The 13,204-nt window shown below is 41.9% G+C and overlaps 1 protein-coding gene across 3 annotated transcripts in view; it reads right to left on the bottom strand.

The window, feature by feature from the left end:
* Positions 1-3,681: 3,681 nt before the first annotated feature.
* SLC2A12 (solute carrier family 2 member 12) overlaps positions 3,682-13,204 on the bottom strand; it is a 30,943-nt gene continuing 21,420 nt past the window's right edge. Inside the window, exon 9 of one of the 3 annotated variants that reach the window (XM_068124758.2) lies at positions 3,682-4,157. In XM_068124758.2, coding sequence (XP_067980859.2) covers positions 4,076-4,157 — 82 coding nt within the window. In that variant the 3' untranslated portion in view covers positions 3,682-4,075. Of the gene's footprint in view, positions 4,158-4,587; positions 5,010-11,251; positions 11,294-13,204 lie in introns of those variants that run through there. The other 2 variants (XM_078783461.1, XM_078783462.1) reach the window with 2 other exon arrangements.

Here is a 13,204-nt window from a genome sequence, read left to right as displayed (position 1 = left end):
CTGATGACGACGACGTGCCATGCCCGTTCTGGTGGCTCCTCCCCCTTCTTCTCCGAGATTGAGCACATGGCAATGGCGTCTTGTGGGGATAGCAGACCACTCGCACCGCTTTTGAAGGGAACGAAAGAGACCTATCTTATTTGATTAATACAACGCAGATTCAACTATTGGAAACACAGCCTTACCTGAAACACATAATAATGAAATAACTAAGAAGAGCGCCTACGGTTCGCTACATGTTGTTCATGGACTAACTAGGGTGCGATCTTTAACCAGCCAATTGAGGGGGATAATTACAGGGGAATATTTATAAGGGGTACATTTACTAAATTTACTAGTGAAGGTTCTAAAAACCGTAACAATATACACACACACACACACACACACACACACACACACACACACACACACACGGTGAGTCAAACGTAGCACCCGATTTCTGTTTATATATATATATTTATATATATATATATATATATTTCTGTCAGTTGATTGTTTGTTTGACATTTGTATTACAGTGTACAAGAAGGTATAAATAAATGAATGACATGTTTATCTTTATTAGCTTTCGAAAGTTTATCAGCTTTCGGCTTGATGAAAACTTTCGCAGAAAGTGGATCGGCCGCCGCGGTCCGATCGAGTGGCCAGAACGCTCTGATCGAGTGGCCGGCATGCTCCCCAGACCTTACACCTCCAGATTTCTTTATTTGGGGGCTCATGAAAGACCTTGTTTATCGTGAAAAGCCTCGTACCATTCAGGAATTGAAGGCTCAAATCACTGCAAAGTTTGAGGAAATTTATATCGAACTCTGCAAGCGTGTGTGCCACTCTGTGCCTGCTCGGCTGCAATTGTGCATCGATCACGAGGGAGGGCACTTTGAAAATTGCAAGTAAAACGGCTTGGTACACTTCCGTAATAATTTCCCCCCAAATAAATGGTTAGATAAACATGTCATTCATTTATTTATACCTTCTTGTATGCTGTAATACAAATGTCAAACAAACAATCAACTGACAGAAATACATATATATATATATATATATATATATATATATATATATATATATATATATATATATATATATATATATATATATATAAACAGAAATCGGGCGCTACTTTTGACTCACCCTGTTTATACACACACATATATATATATATATATATATATATATATATATATATATATATATATTGTTGCGGTTTCGAAATAAAGGTTAATTTCCCCTCTTAGTTCGTTACACCACAACATGTAGCCTCGCGATAGTTCAGTTATTTCTTAGTGAATGTAAGCGTAGCCCTTTCCTGTGTTTAGTCTTGCGTTGAGTAGGCTAGTGAGATTAGGTGTTCTTTTGACCCTTTGGTTTTGGTTTAGCGCTGAAATACCACGTGGCAGGCCTGAACAAGTCGACCGAGGCCAAAGGAAGGCGGGGCAGGAGTTGTCGTTAAGCACGAGCCGCCAATCAGGGCTCGAGGGGAGTGGCTTACCACTGCGGCAGAGGCGGGGTTTGGAACATTCGAGTCGGGCTGTGGCGGGGCCATATAACCCTATTCCGAGCCCCCCCCATGGCAGAACATATGGCAGATGAGACGGAGACGAGAGGAGACGGTGGATCAGGAGCGCACGAGATCAAGAGAACGAATTGAATTGCCTCGTTGTACACTAACTTTGCCCTGTTCCCCGTGCTCTGCGCAGTATTAATCGCGCGCTGTAAAGAACAACCCGCGCCGGGCCAGAGACGCGCGATTTCCCTCATGCCTGCCTTCGCCTGGATACGTGCCGTGACCGCCAGAGGGCTACACCATGAGTGAGCTGTTCCTGGAGCGACCGAAGCAGGCGTGCTTGGCGCGCGAACTCCTCTTCCTCCATCTCCCCGTGTATGTGAGTGGGCCCATTGTCTGGGCTATAAGTAAGACTGACTAAGCTCTGCCCTGTGTCCCTTTCCTTCTACAAATCATTGTGCATAGTGTAAATAAATCCTGTTCTTTCTTCTGATTTGACCATCCTGTCTTTTCCATCATTGGCTTCACATGGTACAAATAAAACCGCTCTAATCGGGTTCCAAAAGAAAAGTAACAGCACGAGTCACGTGATACACATTCCGCTCGGGCATACTCGATTAAGCGTGGCTTGTGCGAGGCTCGATCCCCGCTTCCGTTGCGGCGTGGGTACCAAAGGTACGTGCGAATTTGTCCCGAAACCCTTTTCCACGTTTGCCCGGAAGTGGCGACTCGGTCTCGCGGACCCGAAGACACAGAGGGGGGGGGGGGGGGGAGGGGTTTAATCTCCCCTTTGTAATGGGAACGGGCTTCGGGGGATCTGCAACAATATTATATATTGTTGTTGTTCTTTAACAGCCACTATTATTCCCCTCGGCCAGGGGAAGCTTGGCCCAAGTCGTTCACGAACCGGCCTGGCCAGGTCTGACGTTGGCCTAGTTCGGGCAGGAATTTGGCCATGGTGCCGGTGATACTCGCCTACTCTTTGCGAAAGACACCTTGGGATCTTTAACATTTGCCAACCCATGCTGGAAGACGGGAACCCCAGTTTAACGTCCATCCAAGGGGCAAACACACATTGATGAATCACCCTGCCTGTGAAACACCAAACTGACAGTTTATAGCTGGGTCGGGATTCAAACCCAGGTGAGACAGCTTGGAGGGTGTGCGCATCTCTAGGCCATCTTGTCAGCCATTATATTATAATATACCATGTGTATGTATGTATATATACATACATACATACATACATACATACATACATACATACATACATACAGTACGCTCCATGAGTATTGCAACAGTGAAGTCAAGTTTGTTAGTATTGCTACATTCTCAAGAAATTTGGATTTGAGATCAAAAGAATGAATGAACCAGCTATGATTTCAAAAGAATGAACCAGCTATGGCCATCCCACTCTCCACCAGCTCTTGACCCTCTCCATTCCTCATTCCCCAACCAAATTTCCCAACTTGCTCCACTTCACCTGGCTCCGCTACAATGACATGCACGTTAAAGTCCCCCACAATGCACAGCATCACTTCCATCTCAACCATTCCCATCATCCTCTCCAGTGCATTCCTGAATTTCTTCTTCTCCAACCGTCCTTCCTGTTTGTGGCCCATATACAGACATAACATACATCAATTGCCTCTGAATCACCACAATGCCATAACTATCTGTCTTTCCACTCTGACCACCTGATTGCTGATCTCCCCCAATACCATTATTCCTACGCCATTACACCTTCCATCCCCACCCGTGTGCAACAGCTTGTATCCTGCTACCAACCTCTCACCCTATACCCCTTTCCATCTGGTCTCCTGCACAAACAGCACTTCCAACCTCCTTCTCCGCATCATCTCCAAAACCTCAACCCCTCCTCCCACCCACAATCCCCATTGAAACTACCCATCCCAACCTCACTTCTGAACTGCTGCCCATCTAGCAGAGCTGGTACCATCTTGATTAGTTTGGGATAACGCATATATAATCAACAGTTATAAAACAACGCATATATATTCTCAATTAAATTACCTCACGCTTATGAAATACATTTAATATTGGAAACAACCAACTTATCCTATGCAAAGTTAGCCCCTGTAAGTCATTCCCACAACACTATATATAAATAAGAGAGAGAGAAGAAATTAACAAAATAAGTATTACAAACACAAAAGTGAGCCCAAGTGTAACAATTTTATTATAAACAATGCTCAAATTCCTCAGCACCTCAATAATGGCAGTCTGGAATAATAAATAAAAAGGTACAATATAATTAGACTGTCAGATAAAATATCAGAACATACAGCATTTTAGTTTTACAAAACACAAGCAACATCTCCTTCAAAAGTCGTGTATGCAAATTAAATACCATTATACAAAAGTGTAAACCCAAGAGCCACTCTCCTACCACCGTATGTGACAAAATGTCCCTTTGAAAACCCACGTGTAATTTCTACCCAGTTCAAATGCACTTGTTCAACATGAGTGAATACAGACATTTCTAAAGAACTTGAAACCAACAACAGAGCCGTCTATCAATAGAAAGAGGCTCAAAAAAGTATTGATCTTTCAGGATTCATCATGAAGCAAAGGCTGATATCGAACTGAAATCTTTCCGTTAGTTCTTGAGTTCAAACAGGGACAATTGCATCTGCAGAAGTCAGGCAAAAAACAAAACAAAATGTAGTTGAGCCACATACAACTTTGGTACGGCCTGAACATAAGCAGCACAAGATGAGGGAGTCTTGGTAAATGTTTAAAAATATATTATACAGAATTTCGTTCACGGGATTTGGGTGGCATTGCCTTTTCACAATTATCATTTCGTTGGGCACCCAAGTTCATGCCCTGAGGTCAATAACAGTAAACCATAAAATGCAGACCAGATGCAAGTAGACCATAATGTCATGTGTCTACCCTGTAGTGAACACCGCAGGGCGACAGATGACCAAACGAACTTTAACTCCGAGGCGTTCAATCCAATAGTGTACCTTCTTTATACGTGTGGGGGGGGGGGGGGGTTGGGGAGGGGGAAGTGAGGGAGGGGCCGCGAGCGCTTACCTGCATGGGTCCACCGGCCGTCTTCGAACCTACGATAATCAACTCAATTCAAGCCGACACGGAATTTAAAATGTACAAAAATGTCGGCTTTATTTTAAAAAATGCCGGTATCAAAATAATGCATGATAAAAACTATGATTCATAAATGGGATGTCCCCACACAGACCTGTATACAGCACAAAGGGAAGAATAACTGGAAAATAAATGTGTTATTTTGTGGGCACTTAGCTCTGAGCGGCTCTTGAACCCCGTCGGGAATCGTCCAGGCCCGAGTGCGCAATCCGGGCGTGGCACAGGCTTCAGCAGCAAGTAGGCCTCAGCGCCCCCTCGCCCACTCAGCCACGCTTGTCTTCGTCGTCCACTGCACCAACACTCACGTTTCTCAGCGCCGCACCCAGATGACGCCCGGACCAAGAAGAAAGAATGCACGAGCCGTGACCATCTGCAGGAACTCGGCACACCCGTTGATAATCGTGACTGTTCGCTATCAACGTCCACAGCCAAGAGACGAGCAGAGAGAAGAGGAAGAGGAAGTGTAAATGTTGGGACTGCTCGTACTGATTGTACCCACGCAATAAGCTTATCGGCGACCGTCCACCTCCAGATCCGGAAACCGAGAGAAAAACCAAGAGGAGGCAACACGAACGGTGGTCGCATTCTATGAAATCCAATTGCGTAAGAGCACAAAATGTCAGGACTCAAGTCTTTTATTCCCCGGTCTTCCACCTCCTTCGATGACGTTCACACACTCCCCAATCAGCGGCCGCCATCCCATCACTCCATGGTCCCGGACCAATCACTGCTCTCCGGGGCGTGGCCGTATGGCCCTGCCTACTTTATGTGGTGATGTCGCGGCTGGCAGTGCCAGCGGTATTGTTCAACGTCTTGTTCCAGTTGCTTTTATTTAGTGTTATATATGCGCGATTTTTTGCTATGTATGTGCATTGTCATAAGGAACAGAGGAAAAATAACAGAGGCAATTACATACAGGGGATTAATTAACCCCTGTATGGGGATTAAAGAAGTCCCTAACTAAAGAAGTCCCTACTCATAATCCCTAACTAATTAACATAACCCCACCCCTCGTGATGGGAACAATTATACTCTCTTACACGACATCCGGTCTAAACGAATTTCCTACTTATGTACATGGGGGTTCTTCTTCTTCATGACAGTTGGAGCACACTACCTATACAATTCTACCTGGACTAAGGTATTGCATTGCCTACCCCCCACAAACATAACAATACTATAGCGTCTGAGACTAACTCCCGAGACTAACGCAGTTTCCATTAATGTCGATTTCAAAACAGCGGCCTTCAGTCTGACATTCTCAGGGATGCTCGTCTGGTGTCCTCAAGTGAAGGCTAAAATTAAACAAAAATATAATACTCCATGTCAATACAAGGATATGCCGACGCAAGAAAAAAATAAACCAAAAACAAAGTTCAGCACATCCTGTCGATGCCATATTGCCATCCCAACATGACAGCTCAAAACACAACAACACGTGATGATGCCATGTTCAACAATCGAGCACACAAAGGTGGGCAGATAACATTCACAACTCTCATTCTTTGTTTCCACAATTCCATTACCTATAGGTTCCAGTGGCCTTAATAACTTAACTCTCTGCAGTGTCATAGCAAAGCAGCAGCCCAACCTACAAAAGTAAAAAATAATTAAAAAAGGAAACACTATTACCCGTGCTTGAGAGATGAGACGCAATGAGAGAATGAAAATGGTGATACAATTTTCCATTTAATGTGTATTTATTACCTCCACCACCGAAGGTAGATGCAGGTTATGTTTTCACCCCTGTCTGGCTGTTTGTTTGTCTGTGAACAGGATATCTCAAAAAGTTGTGGACAGATTCACATGAAATTTGGTGGAGAGGTTGTGTTTGTGACAAGGACGAAATGATTAGATTTTAGTGAAGATCCAGATCTGCATCTGAGATATTTAAAGTGATTCTTCACCATTGGGAGATTGGGCAAAAACCCCCCCAAAAAACAACAACTATATAGCACGATATCTCAAAAAATTGTCGACAAATTCGGACAGATATTGGTTGACAGGTTGCGTATGTGACAAGGAATAATTGATTAGATTTGGGTGAAGATTCAAATCAAGATCCAGATCATATAATTTTTTAAGTGATTCTTCACCATTAAATGATGGGCTAAAACCGATATGTAGCACGATATTAAAAAAAGTTATGGACGGATTCGGACAACACTTGGTGGACAGGTTGATTGCATGACAAGGAATCATTGATTAAATTTTGGTGAAGATCTGAATGTGGATCCAGATACGAGATAAAAAAATTTTTTTGAGTGATTCTTCACCTTTGAGTTATAGGGCCAAAAACAATAACATAGCATGATTTTTCAAAAAGTTATGGACAAGGTATGACAAAACTTGGTGGACGAGTTGGGGAAGTGATAAGAATAAGCCAATTAGATTTTGGTTCAGGTCCGGATCCAGATTCGACCTATGAGTGGGATATTAAACATAAACTGTTCAGCCTGACAGAGGTATGCTCCCTACGAGTGCTGTTCTAGTTCACTGTGTTTTCAGTGTCCTCATTCTCAAATTAAGTGTTTTATAATGAAACATGCTTATCAACATGGGCATGACAACTTACAAGGATACTAGTATATAATGGCACAATTCCTCAATTATGAGCATCCACTGTTCGGTGAAGTCTGAAATTCAATTTGCCTCTTCATAAAGATGCTGCTCAGACAGTTGAGGAGGTAAATGCATGACAAGCAACATCACTAAATCAGGATAAACCGCCTAATCTGTAGCAAGGAGTTTTAACTTGTATGGATAATGTTTGAGTGTTATTTAATGTACTTTATGAGAGGTACATGTGTATAATTTATATAACTAGCATTGAGACACACTATTGGCATCTCAAAAAAGAAATAAGAAAAAGAATATTTAAAGTATCACAGCACAATGGAAGGTAAAAGTCGAGTACATTATCTGCAGGACAATGAGGATTTGATGAATCTGGTAAAAGGTGATTCATAAATGAAACCAAAAGGGTGCAGAATTGCAGCCATTATTTACATAATATTATTGTCTTGTGGCCGCCTTTGATTAAAATCAGACGGTCACGGAAGCCGATTGCGAAGGCCTTAGCTCTCGAGGTGAAAACTCAATGGCGGAAAGCTATACAAAATTGCGCGGGATGGAGGGGCAGCGCAAGATCCCTGCAGTCTTACCTGTTAAATAAACCACACGGAAACTGCGTTCAGATATATACAGAAAAATAATACAAGGGTTTATTCACAAGGATGGCGTGACAGGAAAAGCACGCGCCGGTAATAAATGTCCCAATCGGGACGTCCCCACACAGACTTCAAATACGAGACGAGGGAATGAATTACGAAAAGAAACGTTCGTTATGTTTGGGGAATGTGGGGTGCGGCCTTATCTGTTCGTCATCTTGCCCACACGAGGCTCCAAGCTCCAGCGCGAAGAAACCCTTCATCCGCTTCGCCCACGCGCTCCGCCAGGCCCGAGCCAACGCCCCACTCGCCCCAGCCTCGTCCGCACCATGACACGCCTCGCTCCAAACCCCTCGTCAGTTGCACACGAGGTCCGTTCGCTGACAGCACCAAAAGCACCGAGGGTCGATCTCCAACACGAGCACGAACTCAGAACGAAGAGCGAAGAAGAGAAGAGCAGCCCCAAGAGACCAGCGAAGAACCCAAGAGCTGCTAAAAATGTCGTGCAGCTCCCTTTTATCACCTTGCGTCCACTCTCCTCCAATGTTCCCTTTCGCTGGCGCCCTCTCATTGGCCGAGTGCCTCCCACCTGATATTGCTCGCCCCCCTCCCTGCCCAGTCAACAGTCCTCCCGGGCGTGGCTTCCAGCCCTGCCACGAGGCTGGCTGCTAGGCTCACTGGTGGTGTAGCTGGCTGCGGCTCATGCGGCAGTGCCCCGATCTGGCTTCCTGTCCGTCTTCCAAAGTCATTGTAAGGGAAGGGAACCAATTAATGTGTGCACTAAGGACATATCTAAGTGTTTATATGGGTATGCATTGCCATAAGGGACAAAGGTTTGGCAACAGGGACGACGACGAACAAAGGAATCTTATCCATAATCCCTGGACTATTTAGCACGCCCTGATCCCTCGTAGCAGGGACATCAATACAGCTTATCCTGACAAACCAGACTACACATGGAATTTATTACAGGGTAGATTCCCTATCGTGACAGTCGAAGCATGTTACCTATACAGATCTACCTGGCTCTAGATATTCATTTACCCCCCAGACATGACATAATACTAAAATAAATGTTGAAAGTAGAACGAATTAGAGTCCCTGTATATAGAGAGTTGTGTCAACTCAAATTTGGACGCCATTTTGTGTCTAAGTGTGTTGGATTAGATATACATGTACATTCGCGATATGGGGTGATATATTCTAAACCTGCTAAAAAAATTTTTACTACACATATTTAGTCTTATTATTACATACAGGTGATATTTGTTTTGTCAAAAACTCAGCTGTTGCTGTGAAAAAGAGCTGTGTGGTGATATTAAAAGTGGTATGGCAATGCATATTACAAGCCAACACTGCATATAAGAGCTAACATTATAAGTAAGACAAACCAATGCTGTCGTTCTCTGAATTTTAATAACTTTTAGAAAGGAGTGTGGGCATATCCAATATTTTTTAAAGGGTGCCGAGAGCAATTCCGGTGTAGGACTTCCAGCCGACATATTGTCTAACACACTTAAAACAAATTCTGTACGTGGTATTGCCATATTTCTGACTTTTTATTATTTTGTTATTTTTTTATTATTTATAATTTTTATTTTATTATTTTTATATATTTTTATATTTATATATTTATATATATTTTTTATATATATTTATATTTTTTATATATTTTATAAAATTATATAATATTTTATATATTTTTTATATAATATATTATTATTTTAATATATATAATATATATATAATATATATATATATATATAATATATATAATAATATATATAATATATATAATATATATATATTATATATATATATAATAATATATATTATATATATATAATAATATATATAATAATATATATTATATATATATATGTATATATATATTATATATTATTATATAATTATATATTATATATATATATATATATATTAATATTATATATATATTATTATATTATATATTATATATATATATATATATATATTATATAATAATAATATATATATTATTATATATATAATAATATATATATAATAATATATATAATATATATATATTATATATATTATAATAATATATATAATATATATAATATAAATATAATATATTTTATAATATATTATTTTATATAATATATATTTATATTTATATATTTATATTTATATTTATATTTATATATATTTATATATATTTATATATTTTTATATATATATATTTCTGACTTTATTATTTTTATTATTATTCTGACATATTTCTTTTCCATATTTCTGACTTTATCACTTGGAAATCTATACATCTTATATTTCCCAGATTGGTTTGAACAACCAAAAGCAGAACAACCAGTCATTTTGTTTGGCAATAAACAACATTCCCGTACTAAGCTGACGTTCACGCACGGTGAAGTTAGACACAAAATGGCGCCACGAAATCACGTGACCAGAAATCTCGGGTCAGCGCATGGCGCAACTCTCTTTATACAGGGACTCTAGAACGAATGAATTGACATTAGCCAGTTTGGTAGTGGGCAACAGTCGAACACAGGTTGGGCTGTGATGACTCTCCCTGCTGGCATCATTTATGAATCACCTTTTAAAGGTTTGTATGATCTCTATTGTCCTCAATCGTGTTCCCCAACTTTGAAAGTTCATACATTGTGTTCTGGCACTTAAAAGTGACCAAAAGACTTGTTGACTACATCGTATCAATTTATTTTGCACATAATGTGGGAGAAGTGGGAATAGATCTTTTTTCTCTTTACAGGTAGGTGCGAGGCTATTGGAAAATCAAGGTAAAACTAACAGAAGGACAAATATCAATGGAATGAACGAACAAGAAAATGGAGAGGGAGGAGGGGAAGAAAAACTGAAACTAGCAAGTAAGATCGTTGGGTTAGGAAAAGTTAATTGGCAGGGGGTAAGGGTTGGTAAATAGAGATTACGGATCAGAATTACTGATGTAAAGAGATGGCGGTGCACTATTTGTTTGAAGACCTAAAGGAAGAGCGAGACAGACCGACCCCTGGAATGTGGTTCCACACACAGGAGAAGCGGGGATGAAAAAGGTTGAGGTGTGCAGTCAGCATGGATCTTTGAAGTTCAACCAAGATGGAGTTACTCGAAGAACGAATGCATCCTGGAGTTGATATACAGGGTCCGAGGATTGAGAGCGGTGCGAGCAATATTGGAAGATCGACCATATAAAACTGAGACCACCAACATGTCTGTGATGTGACAGCAACAGTCTCTGTGCTTCCACCTTATTAGGGGAGATTCAAATAATTTTCAGAGCCGTTAGACTGCAGGAGAGACAGCGGGGACACCAGTCCTCTTGAGGAAGTCCAGGCACTCAAACTCCTGGGTCTCACCATGAGCCATGGTCTTTCTTGGGCAAGCCACATTTCAAAGTTGGCCGACAAAGCCAGTTGCTGACTGGGCATCCTCCATCCTCGAGAAGAAACTTCAGTGCAAAACTACACTGGAAAACATTGATCTCGGTCAAAATTTGTTGACAGCTACATATTTATAGATTGTAATATCTGCCTAAAATATGGCATAATAGAGAGATACAGAAAGCATTGGAGGAAGCATTCAGCCAGTTTTCTATACAGCTACAAAGGGATTTACTTACGAGATATATAGAGGATAGCAGGAGTACCCGATGTTGCCGGGTGATATGCTCATCCTGTTGACATTTAGAAGAAATCAATTTGTTTTTATATTTTTATATTCCCCTACTTACACCCAATATCAAAAATTTATATTTAATATGATATTACACACCCCCCCCCCCTCCCTAAACACACACACGCACACACACACACACACACACACACACACACACACACACACACACACACACACACACACACACACACACACACACACTTAATGTTACCTTTCATATACACCACCAGTCAAAAGTTTAGGTACACACAACATAATGTGTTTAATGTGCAAAATGAACATGAGATGTGAACAAAACTCTTACCAAAGTTATATCTGCTTATCTACTGATAATATATTGTGCTTCAATGCATCTTTCTTGTTGGGCTAGCCTGGTGTTGGGCTAGCGGTAGGGTGCCGGCTTAGGATCCTAGGATCCTGGGTTCGAATCCCGGTCGATCGCTGAATTAACGCCAGGGGGGTTGACTCAGCCTGTCATCCTTCCGAGGTCGGCTAATTGAGTACCAGTTCACTGGTAATTCCCTGTTTGTCGTTAAAGGCGGCAAAAAGGGTTGGCGTCAGGAAGGGCATCCGGCCGTAAAACATTGCTTCAAAAAGGGGACCAAAAAAACAACAACAACCACGGTTCCCGAAAAAGGCCAACCCCCGCTTTGCGGGGAAAAATGGCCTCTAAAAGTGGTTATTATTTTTTTTTAATGCATCTTTCTTGTGTGAAACGTAGGTTTAAAGCAATTTTGGGAAATATACTGAAACGCAAAAGAAACTTACCACTTGTTTGAAATGTAATAAAATTGTAACAGTTCAAAATAAAACAAACCAACAATTGCTAATTGAAGCATTGGCATTTTATTGATGACATGTCAAGTTTTTGACCAAGATGCACCATCTCATCAGTTTGTTCTACAGTACAGAACAGCACAAGGTGCAATGTCAGTCCCCTTTCAATAGCGTGTGTGGCCACCATTGTTTTGGATACAGGCAGTGCATCGTCGGTGTATACTGCCTACCAGTCTTTGGATGGATTGCTGTTGGATTCTGTCTCACTCAGTCCTCAATGTCTGAAGCAGCTCTGCCCGTGTCCTGGCCCTGCCAACTACTCGTCTCCCAAGCTCATCCCACAGGTGCTCTATGGGATTCAGGTCAGGGGAGAGCACAGGCCACTGCATGGTGTTGATGTTCTCGCCTTGGAGAAATGCAGTGGTAAAGCGAGCAGCATGGGGACGAGCGTTGTCATGCTGAAAGGTTCTCAGTTCTGGGTGGTCTAGCAGGAATGGCAGCAGATGAGGTCGCAGGATGTTATCCACATACCGCTGGGCGTTAAGATTCCCATCCACAACCACCAGTGGCGTCCTGTACCGGCCTGATATGGCGGCCCACACCATCACACTTGGGCCACCCCACCTGTTGGCTTGACGCACGCAACAATCGGCATATCGCTCGCCAGTTCTTCTCCAGACACGCTCACGCCCATCAGGACTGTCCACACAGAACCTTGACTCATCGCTGAAAGCGACCTCGTTCCACTGCACCAAGGTCCACCGCTGATGCTGCTGGCACCATCTCTGTCGGTTGCGGCGATGGGCAGCCGTCATCACGGGGCCTCTGTATGGTCTTCTGGCAGTCAGACCATAGTCATGCAGTCGTCTTTGTGCAGTATCATTGGAGATCCGTGGGTTTGCATGCCCCGGAGTTTCTGCCGCAG

Source organism: Myxine glutinosa, chromosome 8 (assembly GCF_964187855.1).
Source record: "Myxine glutinosa chromosome 8, kmMyxGlut1.1, whole genome shotgun sequence".
Classification (NCBI taxonomy): Eukaryota; Metazoa; Chordata; class Myxini; order Myxiniformes; family Myxinidae; genus Myxine; species Myxine glutinosa.
Note: the sequence above shows the minus strand (reverse complement) of the source record. Positions and strands in the feature narration are given on the sequence as shown.